This window comes from Tachyglossus aculeatus, chromosome 21 (assembly GCF_015852505.1).
Source record: "Tachyglossus aculeatus isolate mTacAcu1 chromosome 21, mTacAcu1.pri, whole genome shotgun sequence".
In the NCBI taxonomy this organism is placed as follows: Eukaryota; Metazoa; Chordata; class Mammalia; order Monotremata; family Tachyglossidae; genus Tachyglossus; species Tachyglossus aculeatus.
Window position 1 is genome coordinate 74,236,965 of NC_052086.1, and position 20,069 is coordinate 74,257,033.

General features: G+C 44.2%; 1 protein-coding gene across 1 annotated transcript; it reads right to left on the reverse strand.

Annotated features, from left to right (window-relative positions):
- Positions 1 to 18,046: 18,046 nt before the first annotated feature.
- Positions 18,047 to 18,996, reverse strand: TMEM186 (transmembrane protein 186). Its single transcript, XM_038763552.1, has one exon. The coding sequence runs from the start codon at positions 18,988 to 18,990 to the stop codon at positions 18,298 to 18,300; it is 693 nt and encodes a 230-aa protein (XP_038619480.1). The 5' UTR covers positions 18,991 to 18,996; the 3' UTR covers positions 18,047 to 18,297.
- Between the last annotated feature and the right edge of the window lie 1,073 nt (positions 18,997 to 20,069).

Consider the following 20,069-nt stretch of genomic DNA (forward strand, 5'->3'; position numbering starts at 1 on the left):
TCTGATTAACATGTATATACTCCAGCACTTAGTACGGTGCCTGTCACATAGTAAGGGCTTAACAAATACCATAAAGAACAAAACAACAAAAAAACTGGGCAAACAATGATAGCTGAAAGAGCACGGGAGTACATATAAATGATAAATGTAGGCAGGGGCATCAACTCAGTCGGGAAAAGGTGTGGGGAGGAAATCATCGTGCTCCCAGAATAAGCACTGTGGGGGTGAAACCCTGCTGTCCTGACTCTGGAAATCAGTGGTGTGTTTTGGGGACTCTTCAATCCTGGCCTGGTCAGGGAGCCTGAAGGGAGTTGTACGAGTGAGCAGCTGCCTCTTGGCTCTGGCCAAGTTCTTGGCCATATTGGTTGTTCTTCTCTGGAGCTCAGAAGAAGCTTTGGGGAAGATCTGGGGGACCATCTCGTAATGTCCAGGTACTGGGATGGAGCCAGAGGCTGGGCACTGGAGCCTAAGGGCTTCTCTTATCTCTCTTGAGAACTGACATACATCAGGGGCTTCTCAAACCCCCACCAAACCCCGGAGCTCTCTGTGAACCCTCAATAGTCTTTGACTCCAGGTCGAGTCTGTTTGATTTCCAGCCCCTATCCACTACATGGGGAATGACTTAGAAATGAGAGATTTGAGAGGGCAGTTAAGAGATCAGCTTGGAAGAAGCAGAGAGCCAGGTGTTACAGGAAAAGAGAGGAGTAGGTAAGAAAAATGAAGAGCCTTGAAACCAGTGGAAAGGAGTTGTGGTTTTATGAGAGAAAAAATGGGAATAATAATAATAATAATGATAATGATTGTGGCATTTGTTAACCACTTACTATGTGCCAGACACTTTACTAAGTGCTGGGGTGGATACAAGCAAATCGGGTTGGACACAGTCCGTGTACCTCATGGGGCTCACAATCTCAATCCCCATTTCATTGATGAGGTAACTGAGACACAGAGAAGTGAAGTGATTGCCCACGGTCACAAAGCAGAAAGTGGCAGAGCCGGGATTAGAGCCCATGACCTTCTGGCTCCCGGGCCCATGCTCTATCCATTAAGCAATGAAGCTATCAGAGAGTTACTGAGGGGGAAATCTAGGTGTTCCACTCTGTTCACAGCAGAGAGTAGTAGTTGTATAGGAGTAGCAGTATTTATTGATCACCTACTTAGTGCAGCACAGTCTACTAGATGCCTGGGAAGTGCAGAATAACAGTGACCTGTTCCCTGCCTAAAAGGACCTTATACTTGAATGAGGAGACAAATATAAAACTATTTACAATCAGTTGCAAGCACCAGGCCATCTTTCCATTCACACATTAACTTCAGTCATGAAGGGTATCAAAAAGGCAATTTGAAGGCTTTAAGAATGAGGTGATTTTTTTTTCAACTGACTTCCTCCTTACAGGTCTAAGCCAAAGATTGAGCCATTTTCCCCTCCCATTCCCTTTGTGAGATGAGATACCTACTAGCTTTCTAGGTCGCTGCTGCTTTAAGTTTCTAAAAAGCTAACAACTGTGGCAGCAATGCGGAAATTTTGCCATGAGCTGACTCCTGACTAAGCAAGAAGATTCCAGTTTGGCTTCATTCCCCAACTCAAAATCAATCCCAGACACATCTCTAGCTAGTTGAGTTGTCTATCTTAACATCAGCTAATGAAGCATGGAAGAACTCCTAATCAAAACTTCACCTAAAGTGACCAGATTTTCCACATCCTAAGACAGTTTCCTAACTCTCTAGGGAATAGGATTTTGAGTGAATGGGACTTTCAGGGTCAGGGCATCTAGCCAGTGACTCAGTGGTGGTAAAAAAGGAGAAGAAAAGTTTTTTCACTTCTCTGATTCACATGCACACACGCACACACTTGAAAAAAGCTAGAGAAGCAGAATATTCAACATGAACTGCAAGGAATTTTCAGAAATCCATTAACTTCTGCAGAATTTCCTTTGAATGATATAGTGACTCTAGAGCATCTGGTTTTCTATTACTGTCTGGGCTTTAATGAGGTTGTGTGGGTGTTCTGGGAGAGGTGTGTCCATGGTGTCGCTATGGGTCGGAAATGACTCGATGACATAAGACGAGATAACTGGGAGAGCTTATACAGTCTTTTAGACTATGAGCCCACTGTTGGGTAGGGACTGTATATGTTGCCAACTTGTACTACCCAAGTGCTTAGTACAGTGCTCTGCACACAGTAAGCGCTCAATAAATGTGATTGATTGATTGATTGATTGAATTACACTTTGGAATTCCCCCAAAACCCCTGGATTCCACTAGCACAGTAAAGTAAGATAATAAGCTTGGCTTGACTGAAATCTTGGCTTCATTGACTCTGTCTTCTCCTGGTTCTTCTCTTATCTCTCTGGCCGTTCATTCTCAGTCTCCTTCATGGGCTCCTCCTCTGCCACCCGCTCTCTAACTGTGGGAGTCTCTCAAGTTTCAGTTCTGGGTCCCCTTCTAGTCTCCATCTACACTCACTCCCTTGGAGGACTCATTCGCTCCCATGGCCAAATCTATATTTCCAGCCCTGAGCTCTCACTCTCTCTCCAGTCTCGCATCTCCTCCTGCCTTCAAGACATCTCTACTTGGATGTTCTCTCTTCACCTCAAGCTTGGCATGTCTAAAACTGAACTCCTTATCTTCCCAACCAAACCCAGTCCTCCCACTGACTTTCTCATCACATTAGACAGAACCACCATCCTTCCTGTCTCACAAGCCCGTAACCTTGGCATTATCCTTGATTTTCCTCTGTCATTCAACCCACATATTCAATCCGTCACCAAATCCTGATGGTTCCACCTTCACAACATCACTAAAATCCACCCTTTCCTCTCCATCCAAACAGCTCCCACATTAATGCAATCACTTATCCTATCCCCCCTGGATTACTGCATCAGCCTCCATGCTGACCTCCCAGCCACCTGTCTCTCTCCACTCCAGTCCATACTTCACTCCGCTGCCTCGATCATTTTTCTACAAAAACTTTCAGGACATGTCACCCCACTCCTCAAAAAACTCCAGTGGTTGCCCATCCACCTCTGTATCAAACTAAAACTCCTCACTATTAGCTTTAAAGCACTCCATCACCTTGCCTATCTCCTACCTCACCTCGCTTCTCTCCTTCTACAACCCAGCCGGCACAATTTGCTCCTCTAATGCTAACCTTCTCACTGAGCCTCAATTTTGCCTATCTTACCCCCGACCCCTCACCCACATTCTGCCTCTGGCCTGGAACTCCCTCCCTCCTCAAATCTGACAGAAAATTGCTCTCCCATCCTTCAAAGTCTTATTGAAGGCACATCTTCTCCAAGAGGCCTTCCCAGGCTAAGCCCCCCTTTTCCTCATCTTCCTCTCCCTTCTGACTTGCTCCCTTTGCTCTTCCCCCCTCCCACCCCCACAGCACTTATGCACATATCTGTAATTTATTTATTTATATTAATGTCTGTCTTCCCCCCACCCACAGACTGTAAGCTCGTTGTGGGCAGGAAATGTGTCTGTATATTGTTGTACGGTATGCTCCCAAGTGCTTAGTACAGTGCTCTGCATATGGTAAGCGCTCAATAAATACAATTGAATGAATGAATGAATACTCTTCCAAGCCTTAGTACAGTGCTCTGCACAAAGTAAGCACCTGATAAATATGATTGATTGATTTCCCCACTTTTAGACTGTGAGCTTCCTCCAGGCCATGAAACAGGTCTGAATCAATGAATCTGTATCTTTCCTGCATGCTTAATGTAGTAGGTACACAAAATAAGCACCTAGTACATGCAATAAATAATATTAATAGTATCCATTTATGCCAGTTGATCTACATATAAGATGCTAGGAATGTGTGTTTAAATTAACTTGAAGGTGAAACTGCACTTACATGGAGACATCATTTAAAAAAACACCCTGCCTACTTTTATATGACATCTAAAAAAAGGCTCAGAAAGTACTTTGTTTACATACCACCATTTATAAGTATACCACAGATAGGTTGAAAAGTCTATATAGGTTGTTTCAATCTATGCGTAATTGTGGACTAAACAAATTTAGACAGGTGTGCTGTCACAGAAATATAGTATAGGATCATTCTAGTGACTGAGTCAGGCTTGTAGATTTTACACAACTCAGAAGTGTCCAGAAGTGCTCAAGTATCGGGTAAACAATTAAAACGAGTAGCTATAAAATATCCCCAGGTAAAATAAAGACCTTTCGAATAGGTGGATGAAAAAGATTTTCAATTTTATGTATCCAAGCACCCAGAAACTTCCATTGTCACTGGTGCATGTGAACAGAAGAAAAGACCAGAAATTCCTGCCTTTAGCATGTTCAGGCCTTGGGTATTTACCTCAACTCCACTGTGCCCCCAACAGTCTGCAAGTTGGTAATTTTATTACTTTAACTTCAAAGCTGTCCTTTACTAAGTTGAAAAGGTTAAACCAGTACCTAAGGGAAGGATTTATGTCCATGTATGTACTGTAATAATAATAATGATGATGATGGTATTTGTTAGGTGCTTACTAGTGCCAAGCACTGTTCTAAGTGCTGGGGAGATACAAGGTAATCAGGTTGTCCCACGTGGGGCTCACAGTCTTAATCCCCATTTTACAGATGAGGGAACTGAGGCACAGAGAAGTTACATGCCTTGCCCAAAGTCACATAGCTAAGTGGCAGAGCCAGAATTAGAACCCATGAACTCTGATTCGCAAGCCCGTGCTCTTTCCACTGAGCCATGAAGGGTCCGGAGTTTCTTCAGGACTGAGAATGTGGGACAAGGTCTCTGTGGGAAATGGTAAGAACCTGGGGCTAACAAGATTATGTAGGAGTCTTGAACTGAAAAATCCACAAGGGAAGCAGGCGTTCGGGGATTGTGTTGGTTGCAACTCTGTGACCTTGAGGAATTTACAGTGCCTCCGGAGCAAATTTTCTACATCTGTAAAATGGAATAATAATCCCGGTCCTTTCCTCGTCATGCTGTCGAGTCCGACCCATAGCCTCGCCATGGACACATCTCTCCTAGAATGCCCCACCTCCATCTGCAATCATTCTGGTAGTGTATCCGTAGAGTTTTCTTGGTAAAAATACAGAAATGGTTTTACATTGCCTCCTTCCGTGCAGTCAACTTGAGTCTCCTCCCTTGACTCTCTCCCATGCCGCTACTGCCCAGCGCAGGGGAGTTTTGACTAGTAGCAGATTGCCTTCTACTCGCTAGCCACTGCCCAAGCTAGGAATGCCTCTCCTTTCCATAGTCGAGACTGGGTGAGTATTGGAAACTTTCCAGGTGCGATCCTGAGGGGGAAATTCAAGTTACTGACTAGGTAATACCTCCTGTATAATGATGTATTGTTAGCATACAGCATACTCTAGAGAAGAGATTATAAATGAATCATTTCGGTAAATAAGGGTGGGAAACAGTGGCCAGTGCCCAACCTACCACGTGCTGATATTTTTCCTGTCAATATTTAATATGCTTCATAAAGCTTGTCAAAATTCTAGTACCCTTGAATTTTAATAGCGATGTTTGTCTGGAACTTACTGGCAACAACATCATTTACTGGGTTAATGTTTACTGGACTCAATTACCCTCTCTGATTCAGAATGCAAGGGCAAGGAGTTCTGCCCATGACACAAGGCAAGAATCACATGTGACTTTCACTGTAAGCTCCTTGTAGGCAGGGAATGTGTCTGTTAATTCTTACATTGTGCTCTCCCAAGTGCTTAGTACGGTGCTCTGCACACAGTAAGCGCTCAGTAAATAAGATTGACTGACATACTGACTTTCAAAATGAACACAGTAAGCGCTCAGTAAATAAGATTGACTGACATACTGACTTTCAAAATGATGCCACAATTGTGGCAATTTATTATACTCTAGCTATATTTTAAGGAATGTTCACTAGTTGTTATTAATTATCCTTTATGATGCCCCTCTGAGGTAGGCCAGTGTTTCTACAATTTTATGTGTGTTGAAAAGGGGTCACAGAAAAGTGATGTGTGTTCACCTTTAATTTACCAGGCATAAGCCACCAGCCTGGGAAATATGCACTTCCTTCCAGGAAATAATTTTCCCAAGAAACATCGATCTGTACTTCATTTTATGTTGCCAGAGGTAGCTCAACACTACATTGCTTAATATTTATCATTTAACAGTGTCCTTAGTGGTGAAATGCTAATAATGAACATTAATGTTAGCTGAAGAAAGTCAAATATTGAACACTGATAGGCACTTATAATGTCCTGATTGATAATAATAATTATTATTATGGTATTTGTTAAGCACTTACTATGTGCCAGGCATTGTTCTAAGCACTGGGGTAGATTCAAGGTAATCAGGTTGTCCCATGTGGGTCTCAGTCTTAATCCCCATTTTACAGATGAGGTAACTGAGGCACAAAGAAGTTAAGTGGCTTGCCCAAGGTCAAACAGCAGACAAGTGGCGAAGCCGGGATTAGAACCCTCATCCTCTGACTCCCAAGCCCGTGCTCTTTCCACTGAGCCATGCAATTAAACTAGTTAAAATACCCTTTGATGAATAGAAAATGTTTTTTCTGTACATTTGTATTGTAGTACATTTTGCACCTATTGGTAGAAATCCAAAATAAGGTGTTTTTGCGATGTAAATGTCAGCTCATAGAGCTTCACTGAGCTATTAACATAGTAAGTTAGCATTTTTTGAAATTGCCAAGGGACATAAAATGTACTTTAGGAGGTCGTCCTCCTTCATAGACTAGCCAGCTACATGAGAATGCAAAAGGTTTTCCAATGACATTCAAAGCAGCGCTCATCTTACTGCCGAAGAATGAGTCCTGGACTGATTCATATCCAACAGGACAATGTAGCAATTTAAAAAAAAAATCAGCATTTTATAAAAGTAAGAATGACGATCCTATCTTGGGTAATTATATGTGGAACATGTATTCAAAGTGACAGTGATTAAGTCTTTTCTTAGAAAATTATAGTGTTTGGTCATGCCTACCCACACTATTTCCTTGACTATTGATAGAAACATGTTTTCGTTTTTGGTTGTGCTTTGGCAGTACCTACATTTCCCCTGCAAACAAGTACAGTAGTCATTAAATCCATCAGTCAATCGTTTCTATTAAGTGCTTAATGTATGCAGAGCACTGTACAAAGCGCTTGAGAGAATAAAACACAACTGTATAACAGACACATTCCCTGCCCACACTGAGCTTACAGTCTAGAGGGGGAGACAGACATTAATCTAAATGAATAAAATTACTGATATGTATTTAAGTGTTGTGGGGCTGGAGAGGGGATGAATAAATGGGGCAAGTCAGGGTGAAGCAGAAGGGAGGGGGAGAAAAGGAAAGGAGGGCTTAGTCAGGGAAGGCTTCTTGGAGGAGATGTGCCTTCAATAAGGCTTTGAAAGGGGTGAGAGTGATTGTCTGTTGGATATGAAGAGGGAGGGCGTTCCAGGCCAGAGGCAGGATGTGGGGGAGAGGTCGACGGCGAGATAGTCGAGATTTAGGTACAGTGAGAAGGTTCATTCATTATTCAATCATATTTATTGAGCATTTACTGTGTGCAGAGCACTGTACTAAGCGCTTGGGAAGTACAAATTGGCAACATATAGAGACGGTCCCTACCCAACAGCGGTCTCAGCATTAGAAAAGTGAAGTGTGCGGGCTGGGTTGTAGCAGAGAGTAGCGAGGTGAGGACCGGGATGATGCCACAGTTCAAAAATTCAGAGCCAACTGGGTCAGCTCCAAAGCAGGATTTTCCAGCTCCAAAGAATCATTGGGTGTGTTTTGGAGAGATAATTTCTCAGTAGAAAATGCCTATGGAAAATTTACTGTTGCAAGTTTAACAAAAGCAGTGGTATTTGAGTTATGTAGACTGTAAGCTTATTGTGGGTTGGGAATGTGTCTACCGACTCTGTTATACCGTACCCTCCCAACTGCTTAGTACTGTGGTCGGCACACAGTAAAGTGCTCAATAAATATAATTTATTACAATGTATTATTTATTAGGGTAGGGACTGTCCCTATGTGTTGCCGACCTGTACTTCCCAAGTGCTTAGTACAGTGCTCTGCACACAGTAAGCGCTCAATAAATACAATTGATTGATTGATTGATTAATACAATAAACAGCATGGCATAGTGGATAGAGCACGGTTTTGGGAGTCAGAAGGTCATTGGTTCTAATCCCGGCTCTGCCACTTGTCCGCTGTTTGACCTTGGGCAAGTCACTTAACATATCTGGGCCTCGGTTACCTCCTCTGTAAAATAGGGGTTAAGAGTGTGAGCCCCATGTGGGACAGAGACTGTGTCCAACCTGATTTGCTTGTATCCACCCCAGCGCTTAGAACAGTGCCTGGCACATAGTAAGTGCTTAACAAATGCCATAATAATAATAATTACAATTGATTAATATAGACCAAACCAATGCTAGGGACCTCACCTATCCCATTTCCGAGCCCACCCTGGGAAGCGTTATACCCCAAAGTCCCCCAGGACAGCAGAGCACATCCCTGGCTTTTCGAGTTCTTCATCCCTATGTATCCCTCTCAGCTGGTGGCCTGGATCATTTTAAATCTCCAAGGTCCAGGCTGGCTGGCAATGGGGTAGAGAGGAAGTACAGAGAAAGGTGTACCCCGAAGTGGCAAACTTTAGATATCTAAAACCCAAGGGGGAATCAAGAGATCTACATGAGAAACTGATGAGGAAGTGATACAGTAGAAAGACATGTATCTTTCCTGCAGGATTCCAACCTAGTGTTTTCTTGCCCTACCAAGCTGAATTGGAGTAAAAAGTAGTAATTACCATGTCCCCTTTCATTTAGTTGAAGACAAGGCTGGCAGTGTTAACCCTGTTAAAAAACAGCTGGGATTTTATTCTAAACTGACATCTGGTTTGCACAATGTTACCACATCACTGTAGTCCATTACTGAAAAGGAAATAGGTTTGGGGAAGATAGTCAACTGGGTAGAATCTTGTTGTGGGAATGGAATGGGACTTTTATATTTTTGTGTTGTATGCTCCAAGTGCTTAGGACAGTGCCCGGCATGGAGTAAGTGCTCAATAAATACGACTGACTGAATGACACTCAAAATGGGTGGTTGACGACACTGATGATAACGAGAATGATTCTGAGACAGCGACGGGGTTCAATTGTTCAAGTTAAAAGCGTCATCAAGGCAACGATCAATTACCGGTGCTAAGATTTGGAGAAATTAGTTGATCTCTTTGGCTACAAAGCTGTTTTGCCACATCCATGATGATTTAGAAGACTGTGCTCTCATTTTATACAAAAGCTATCGCTACTACGTTTACATTTTCCAAAAGAGGAAGGGTTATGGAAAGTCAGTACTAGGAGGTACTGTGGACAGTAGGGTAAAAATTTGCTTTCTAATCTGGGATAGAAAAATTATTTAAAAGCCCTAATTTAAAAACAGAGACCTAATTAGGGAAAATTTAGAATAAATGCTGCTATAATTAATAGTAGTACTAATTATAGGAGTGTTTAGAAGATTAATGCTCTGATTCAACCCACATATTCAATCTATCACTAAATCTTGTTGGTTCAACCTTCACGACATTACTAAAATCCGCCCTTTCCTTTCCACCCAAACTGCTACCACATTAATCCAAGCATTTATCCTGTCCCACTTTGATTACTGTACCAGCCTCCCTGCTGACCTCTCTGCTTCCTGCCTCTCCCCACTCCAGTCCATACTTCACTCTGCCGCCCAGATCATTTTCCTACAAAAACGTTCAGTTTATGTATCCCCACTCCTTAAGAACCCCCGGTGATTTCCCATCCACCTCTGTATCAAACAGAAAGTCCTTGAAGCACTTTGAAGCACTCAATCATCTTTCTCCCACCCACCTCACCTTGCTACTCTCCTAATACAATCCAGCCCGCACACTTCGCTCCTCTAATTCCAACCTATTCGCTGTTCCTCGATCTCGTCTATCTCGCCACTGACCTCTCGTGCACATCATCATCAATCATCATCATATTTATTGAGCGCTTACTATGTGCAGAGCACTGTACTAAGCGCTTGGGAAGTACAAATTGCCTATCTCTTATCCACATCTTCCCTCTGATTTGGAACTCCTCCCCCTTCATATCCAACATTCCACCATGTTCTCCATCTTCAAGCCTGTTAAAATCACATCTCCTCCAAGAGGCTTTCCCTGACTAACCTCTCATTTTCCCATCCTATTCTCCTTCCCTCCTGCACTCCCTAACCTCTTGGTCTATTTCCATTAAAAACTATGATATTTACTTCCCACAGCCTCATAGCACATTTACCCTGCCTATTCCCCTTTATGTAATTTATTCATGTCGACTAGACTGTGAGCTCCTTGTGGGCAGGGATCATGTGTGACAACTCAATTGTACTATACTCTCTCAAGAGCATAATATAGTGATCTGCACACAGTAAATGTTTAATAAATATAATTGATTGACATTGTTATACTGTTCTCTTTCATATTCAAAGAAACAATCCCCACAATCCTCTTCATTTATTCATTCAATCGTATTTATTGAGCGCTTACGGTGTGCAGAGCACTGTACTAAGCGCTTGGCAAATACAAGTTGGCATCATATGGAGACGGTCCCTACCCAACAGACGGCCCACAGTCTAGAATGAGAAGCAGCATGGCCTAGTAGATAGAGTGTGGTCCTGGGAGTCATGAGGTCATGGGTTCTAATTCTGACTCCACCAGTTGCCTGCTGGGTGACCTTGGGCAAGTCACTTCACTTTTCTGTGCCTCAGTTACCTCATCTGTAAAATGGGGATTGAGACTGTAAACCCCATATGGGACAGGGACCGTGTTCAACCTGATTTGCTTGTTTCCACCCCAGCACTTAGTACAGTGCCTGACACATAGAAGCACTTAATAAATACCATAATAATAATTACTATAGAGTACAAAAGAGTTAAAATATAGGATTCCCGGCCACAAGAACCTTGCATTCTCCCAGACACACTGGCTAATCTCTCATTTTCCCACCCTATTCTCCCTCCCTCCTGCACCCCCCGACTGCTTGGTCTGTACCCCTTAAACACTGACACTTACTTCCAGCAGACTCACAGCACATTCACTCTGCCTATTAAGAACTTTTCTGCATCACAATAATAATTGCGGTATTTGTTAAGTACTTACTATGTGCTAGGCACTGGATACAAGCAAACTGGGTTGGACACAGTCCCTATCCCAAGTGGGGCTCACAGTTTCAATCCCCATCGTGCACATCCTGTCTCTGACCCAAGAAGCAGCGATCAGAAACCCAACCTATTACTTTCAGAGACAAATTGGAATAGCAGCCATCAAACTTCAACATGTCAACTCCCCACTCTGCAAATGTTTGGGCATCAATGTCAATGTTACTCAGCATGGTTGCTAATGTCCCCGTGAATACCAAATTTCAACCCTTTAGAATGAACTTGAAAAACCAAATAGTGCCAATAATCTCAATATACCACAAGCTACCATGTCCAAAAGTATACAACTCTGATCTGATCTCTGCCCCCCTGATTTTTTATGGTATTCGTTAATAATAATGGCATTTGTTAAGTGCTTACTATGTGCAAAGCACTGTTCTGAGCGCTGGAAGCGCTTCCTATGTGCCAGGCACTGCACTAAGCACTGGGATAGATACAAAGTAATCGGGTTGGACACAGTCCATGTCCCACAAGGGGCTCACAGTCTTAACCCCCATTTTACAGGTGAGGGAACTGAGGCACAGATAATTTCAATGACTTGCCCAGGGTCACTCAGCAGACAAGCAGAGGAGCCGGGATTAGAACCCAAGTCCTTCTGATTCCCAGGCCCATGGTCTATTCATTGGGCCACACTGCTTCTCATTTCATTTCCATTCAGTTCCCTTCACAATGGGAACCTGCCTGAGGCTTTGCTCTGATGACCTCCTGCTTGGGTACAGACAGGCAGTAGAACCCAGAGGATAGAGCTGCAGATTTTATACCGGTCTACCAGACTGGCAAATACTTTTAGTACTCACTGTCTCAATTTTCTCATTTTCAAACTAGAAAAACACCAAAAATGACTTAGCTCCTCCCTCCCCCATCCACCTCAGGAGAGATTTTTATACTGTCCTTTTTATAGTTAGGTGCTATAAAAATTCAGGGTAGGAATACTAGTTAAGAAAACAGCCCTTGCTATTTATTTGTGGTCTATTTAGGTACGAGATAGCAAAAAGGGAAGGCTACCTAATCACCTTCTACAAAAGAGGCAAGTCATGGAGCTAAACATCTTCTCCTCAAAAGAACAAGAAATTAAGAGGCCTAATGGTAGCCACAAATTAGCTCCTTGATGCCAGGATTCATGTCTGGCAATTCTAATGTACCCTCCCAACTATTTTGTACAGTGCTCTGCACACAATAAGTGCAAAACAAACAAATACTATTAACTGAAGTATTAAAGAATGAGAAAAACTGCTTAGATTGAGGGTGGATGAGGAATTTCCTTTGGTCAGGCAGTAGAAGATCTTCTAGCCACCATGGACTCTACGATTTTGTGCAATCAATCTATTTTAGTTCTCTACTTTGGGTGAGCAGATTTCTGGGCTGGGTGCAGTGTTAAAACCCAAAATAATAGCATGTCGACCCATGTTTACAAAAATATTTCTCCAAGAGGTTAGCGTGGCTTAGAGGAAAGAGCCTGGGCTTGGGAGTGAGAGGTCACGGGTTCTAATCCCAGCTCTGCCGCTTGTCAGCTGTGTGACCTTGGGCAAGTCACTTAACTTCTCTGTGCCTCAGTTACCTCCATCTGTAAGATGGGGGTGAAGACTGTGAGCCCCACGTGGGACAAACTGATTACCTTGTATCTATCCCAGCGGTTAGAACAGTGTTTGGCACATAGTAAGAACTTAACAAATACCAACATTACTAACAGAATAAGTGCTGTAAAACTGTTTATTCTGGGGCAGGCGGAAACTACCCAAAAGTATCAAATGCCTATATAAATACCAAACCACAGACACTTTATTTAATGAACTAATATAATATTTGACTACTAGTCACCTCCATATTTTTTCAGTTAAATCAGTTGTTTTGGAAAGCACTGGGAGACATTATGCCCCATCATAAAACTGAGATACAATTTTCAGATTGTTCCTGAATTTAGTTCTGGAGAACCACTGCAATCAGGCCTTCGGTCATCTGCAGAAGCTACAAAATGAGAGCGAGCTCCCAGGTTTGGGCAACAACAGAAACAGCTACTTTGGAGAACTGGCCATGAGGTGTCACCACTAATCCATATTATTCTTCCCCAAAGATTCTTTTTACAGCATAAAATCCGGCTGGGGAGAGTTGAGAGTTCAGGAAGTTATGTAAGAAGAACGCAAATTGCAGGAACAAATTCACAGCATAGTTTGACCTGGTTTGAGGTGCTTGTGATGAGACCAAGGAATTTATTGGAGAATAAGGGAGGCAGAGCAGAGCAATTAGCAAAACGAGAGAGAGCTTGAAAAGGAGCAGCTTTGCACGATAGGAAAATTACAAATCTTTTTCCAGGCTTTTTTGGGGTTTTTTTTTTGCATGGGCTGAGGAGGAGGAGGACAGCTATGCATGTTAAATAAAGCAAAGGCACAGATACTTTACCAGGAGGAATAATTTACAAAACATCAGAGCTGTCAGTGAAAAATACAGTACATGAAATACAGTTGGAGAAAAACTGGTTTTAAAACGGGCCTACTCAATGAATATAAGTGTGCTAGGCTGCTCTGGTGGTCTTTCTGGATGAACAATGGGACCCTTTATCATCTAGAATTTGTCCAACTTCAAAAATTGTACCGTTTCTCTACATCTCATTTCAAAGACAGGAAGGAATACACAGCAATCAGACTGCTTTCAATGAACTCAAACTGCACTGGTTCTAGCACAGATTTTTTTTTCATCTTTAATCTCTCATCATTTTCCTCAGCTTTGAAAAGGTTAGCTAAATTGATAATACAGTGTAGTGGTGTACTTTGCCCTTCTTAGATTCAAAGTTCCATAGAAAAACATATTCATTCATTCATTCATTCATTCATTCAATTGTATTTATTGAGCGCTTACTGTGTGCAGAGCACTGTACTAAGCGCTGGAGAAGTACAAGCTGGCAACATATAGAGACGGTCCCTACCCAACAGCGGGCTCGAAGTCTAGAAGGGGGAGACAGACAACAAAACAAAACATACTAACAAAATAAAATATCTGGAGATCTGAAATACTTCAGACACATAATTGCTATCCCAACCTTAAATTCATTACTATAATACCGGCATCGAACACAAATGTGCGGTATTTTGACATGTCAATTTAACAGTACTGAAGAAATGAACTTATCTGAACTTCCTGGTTTAAGTTCCAGAGAAAACGTATTTGGCTATCCTCATCCCTAAGGAATTGTAAAATATTTCTTTTTTTTGTAACTTCGTCTTTATTCACACCATTTTGCAGCTGGAAATAGTATAAATGCGTCAAATGTGACTATTAATAACTTAGGCGAGTCAGAGAAGAAAGCATCAAGACTTTCGCCTTCAAGATCAACCTGAAGACTAATGCAACAGTCAGCCCCAAGACATTGTTCGCAGAAAAACAAAGTCTTGGCATTTTACCTTAAATAATCAATCAATCGTATTTATTGAGCGCTTACTGTGTGCAGAGCACTGTACTAAGTGCTTGGGAAGTACAAGTTGGCAACATATAGAGACGGTCCCTATCCAACAGTGGGCTCACAGTCTAAAAGGGGGAGACAGAGAACAAAACCAAAACATACTAACAAAATAAATAGAATAGATATGTACAAGTAAAATAAATAAATAAATAAATAGAATATTTTTATATATATATATATATATATATATATATATAATATATAATGCACTGTACTAACTGCTTGGGAAGTACAAGTTGGCAACATATAGAGACAGACCCTACCCAACAGTGGGCTCACAGTCTAAAAGGGGGAGACAGAGAACAAAACCAAAACTTACTAACAAAATAAAATAAATAGAATAGATATGTACAACTAAAATAAATACATAAATAGAATATTTATATATATATATAATATATATTATAATATAATATAATATAGTCTTGGCATTTTACCTTAAATAAGAAATAATCACCAAGTTCAGAAGTTTCTCTTTTGTCATTTATTTTCAGTACATCTCTGAGCCTCAAGGAAAATATAAAATATGCTTTAAGAATTCTTATCCCTCCTTGAAAGGCAAATAGAACATTCCAACAGCTTCCTCTTTTTCTCTTCCCCATTAACTTGTTTACACCCTAAAGCGAACTAACTCATTCATTCATTCAATTGTATTTATTGAGTGCTTACTGGGTGCAAAGCACTGTACTAAACTCTTAGGAGAGTATAACAGACACATTCCTACCCACAACCAGCTCACAGTCTAGAGACAGACAGTAATATAAAATAAAAAGATACACTCACAGGTGAAGCTTCATCGTCCTGGCCATTTCTTTTTCAGAGACGAAGGACAATTCCGTGTACGTTGAGTTGATCTAATGAACTGATTCAAAATTGAGGTGGGAAGATTCTCTTCTGTATTTTGTCTGGCCTAACTCCGATATAGCCATCCTGGGCTAATGTTAGTCTTTCCTGTTTCAGCTCAGGCCCGCTGATCTAAAAACCATGGAATGTGTGCACCCTCTGCTGGTTTTTTGTTTAAGAAAATATGCTACTTATACCCTCCCTACAGAGCAAGAGGCTTGGTTAAAAAAAGTTGCATTAACATAGCAGTTGTTTTTGAGGGAGGCGGTGGGGGGGGTTGATGCTATTTGTTAAAACCTCCAAGGAGTGACCAGGGTGGACTGCTGTGACTAATAAAGCAGCGGCTCCTTTCGAGGAAAATCTTTGTAAGGAAGGACAAACCAGGAGGCAAAAGAGAAAGCAGCATCGGGTGTTGCGAGCTTCAAACCCAACAATACATAGACAGTCTTTTTGCGTGCCCACTGTGGCCAGAACTGTGGGTCCCATATTGGCCTTTTCAGCCAGGTGCTTTGCTCAGAGATGAACGGTGTCTTCTTTGAATATGTATTCTGAATATAATATTTTGAATATGTATTCTTTGACTATGAACAGCAGTGTCTTCTTTGAATATGAAAGACAACCATATTGAATTGTATGGTCAATTATATATTCTAATGTATTTTTGTGGAAGCTCCTAGAGGGCAGGTACCGGATCACGTAAGCTTTATACTTTCCTGAGTGCTTAGAACAATGCACTGCACTCAGTAGGGAACTACTACTACTGCTATTACTACTAGTACAACTACAGCTCCTACTACTACTCGATTAGTGGGAAGGTTTCTGATTGGAACACCCTCCCTCCTCTAATCCAACGGACCACCACTCCCTACCGCTTCAAAGCCTTATTGAAGGCACACTTCCTCCAGGAGGCCTTCCCAGACTAAGCCCCGCTATCTCATTCCCTTCTGCATCACCCTGACTTGCTCTCTTTACTCTTCCCCCCCACCCCAAGCCCCACAGCACTCACGTCCGAATCTGTAATTTTGTTTATCCCTTTGCCCTTCCCCACTACTTCCCAGCCCTGAAGAACTTTCAGTGCTTAGAACAGTGCTTGGCACATAGTAAGCACTTAACAAATACTACCATTATTATTATTATGTACACATCTGTAATTTATTTATATTGCTGTCTGTCTCCCCCCTTGGACTGTGAGCTCATTGTGGGCAAGGAATGTGACTGTTTATTTTTGCACCGTACTTTCCCCAGTGCTTAGTACAGTGCTCTGCACACAGTAAGTGCTCAGTAAATACGACTGAATGAATGAACGAATTGGAGAACCAACCCAACCGTGGGAGGTGGACCGGCCCACCAGAAATCCTGATAAGTGGCTGGCGAGTGTGAGTGGTGGAGGACCTCAGCAGTTACCATGGCAACCACGAGCCAGGCAGGGTCACCATGGCACAGTGTGGGCACCGGGCTGCGGTCACATCACCTGCCTCCAATAGGTTCTGCCCACGGCAAGTAACCCTTCGCATGCACTTTGCCTCTTGTTCTCCTGGCCCTGGCAGAGACCAGACTGAGAAGCAGTGTGGCCTGGGAGTCAGAAAGACCTGGGTTCTAATCCCAGCTCTGCCACTTGTCTGCTGTGTGACCTTGGGGAAGTCACTTCACTTCTCTGGGCCTCAGTCACCTCATCTGTAAAATGGTGATTAACCCCGTGAGCCCGATGTGGGACAGGGACTGCGTCCAACCTGATTAGCTGTATCTACCTTAGCGCTTAGTACATGCTTAGCACGTAGTAAGCGTTTAAAAAATACCATTTAAAAAAAAAAACCCAACAAAGTATTTCTGCACAAGAACAGGCGCACTTTAATCAATCCTTCTCTGCCCATTCTGAGACTTCAGGTCCGAGATGCAGCACTGTCTGCGATGGGAGACTTGTTATCATTTCACCAAGCGCTTAGTAGTCCTCTGCATACAGTGGGTGCTCAATACTAGATGGACCACAATGAAAACACGATGAGGAACGCTTTGGCCTTATTGCCGTAGTTCAGGAAGCAATAGAGTCACTCTGCTTTTTTTCCGAAACGCCGGCCAACTCATTGTAGAGAACGTTAATAGTTTGGGGTGCAATATGAACGGTGCCAAGCTACTCCAGAAGCTAAGCATCTCACAAGATCCCGGAAACGGGAATGTGACAAGTTTTACATTTGAGCCGCCCATACCTCCCTGGATCAAGTCCTCTTGGATGAGATTGGATTGAAGCCCGTTGGGGGGCCTCGGCCGACCCCCCGGCCCGAGGCTTGAGACCCATTCTCCGCACTGGCAACTTCTCCTCGGCGTGTGCGTCAGCTGCCTTCCGAAAGAAACCTCAGGCACCTCAGGCTAGGCGTCCGAACCGACTTTGGCTGCCCCGGGAAACCGCCACCCCACCTCCGCCAGTCTGTCGGTTAAACCTCCTCTCTCCCCCGTTGCGGAGTCACGGACCGGGGTTTTAATCCCGGCCCCGCCACCGGTCAGCGCGTGACCTTCGGCAAGTCACTTCCCTTCTCTGGGTCTCAGTTACCTCATCTGTACAATGGGGATTAATGCTGTGAGCCCATTGGGAGATATGGATTGTGTCCACCCTGATTAATTTGTATCTTCCCCAGTGCTCAGAATGGTGCTTGACCCACAGTGGGTGCTAAACAGATCCAGTCACGATTATTACTAGTATTACAGTCTTTCTCCAAGGTCCGGTGAGAGGCCATCGGGTCGACAGCTGGATCCCGGTCTACAGTCAGACCGTCTAGGGGTGAGACGCGCTAGGAGGCCAAAGTCTCCGGCTCCCGCCGCGGGGCCGGCGCGTCACTGCGGGCCCCGGTCCAACGGGCCGAAGACCCGGCCGAAGCGCCGGCGGTCCAAGACGCGGCCGAAGCGCAGGGTGAAGTAGAAGGTCTGCCCGCCGTCGTAGCGCTGGAGCCGCACAAACAGGTCGCGGGGCCGGTCCCGGCCTTCGGACAGGGGCACCACGCTGGCCACGGGGCAGAGGGTGTCGCGCCGCCGGCCCCAGAAGGTGAGGTGTGCCACCCGCAGCACGGTGCCCGCCTCGTTCACGTACATGAGCCCCACGAGGCGGCGCAGGAAGAAGCTGATCCAGCAGAGCATGGCCAGGGCGAAGCTGGTGCCCCCGCCCAGCAGGGCCAGGGCCTGCGGCGGCAGCAGGCCCCGGGAGTACAGGTAGATGCCGGGTGGCAGCAGCAGGACCGTCACGGCCGTCTGCAGCACCTTCAGCCGGGACAGGGACCCGCACAGCTTGATGCCCGGGAACCGGTAAATCAGGAGGAACTTGTCGCCCGTGGGTGGGCCCTGGGTGGCGGGGGTGGCCAGCTCCTTCTGGGCGCCGGGACCCAGGCTGCCCACCCGCCTGGAGGAGATGTGCTTCCTGTGCCAACGGAGCCCCGGCGGGAGAGGGCTTCTCAGCCCCAGCTCGGGGGCCCGAGACAAGGCTCGAAGGATGCCGGCCTGGAAAGAAGCGGTGACGCTTAAGGACGTATCCATCACTTCTTTCTTTACAATGATAACGGCATTTATTAAGCGCTTACTATGTCGAAGTGCTGGGGAGGTTACAAGGTGATCAGGTTGTCCCACGGGGGGCTTACAGTCTTCATCCCCACTTTACAGATGAGGGAACCGAGGCCCAGAGAAGTGAGGTGACTTGCCCGAAGTCACACGGCTGACAATTGGCGGGGCCGGAATTGGAACCCATGACCTCGGACTCCAAAGCCCGGGCTCTTTTCCACTGAGCCACGCTGCTCCATTAACATCCGTCTCCGCCTCTACACTGTAAGCTCACTGTGGGCCGGGAGTGGGTCTGCTTATTGTTCTATTTTGCTCGCCCAAGCGCTTAGTACAGTACTCTGCACACAGAGAACTGCTCTCCCCCACTTCAAAACCTTAATGAAGGCACATCTTCTCCAAGAAGCCTTCCGTGACTAAGCCCTCTTCTCCCACTCCCTTCTGTGCAGCTCTTACTTGCTCCTGATTCCCCTGTATCTCCCCCAGTGCTTAGAACAGTGCTTGGCACATAGTAAGTACTTAAAAATGCCATTATTATTATTATTACTTGACTGCTATGTGACTTTGGGCAAGTCCCTTCCCTTGTCTGTGCCTCATTTACCTCATCTGTCAAATGGGGACGAAGACTGTGAGCCCCCCGTGGGACAACCTGACCACCTTGGAACCTCCCCAGCGCTTAAAACAGTGCTCTGCATATAGTAAGCACTTAATTAATTCCATCATTATTATTATTTTACAGCTGAGGTAATAGATGCAAAGAGAAGTCAAGTGACTTGCCGAAGGTCACACAGCAGACAAGTGGCTGAGCCAGGATTAAAACCCAGGTCTTTCTGACTCCTCAGTTCCCTCATCTGTAAAATGGGGATGAAGACTGAGCCCCACATGGGACAACCTGATCACCTTGTATCCCCCCACTGTTTAGAACAGTGCTTGGCACATAGTAAGCACTTAACAAATTAACAAATGCTATTATTATTATTACTGACTGCTGTGTGACTTTGGACAAGTCACTTAACTCTCTGGGCCTCAGTTTCCTCCTCTGTAAAATGGGGATGAAGACT

What these genes read in the sequence shown, in the direction of transcription:
- TMEM186 (XM_038763552.1), bottom strand. Translation starts at nt 18,990, where the DNA reads ATGGATACGTCCTTAAGCGTCACCGCTTCTTTCCAGGCCGGCATCCTT.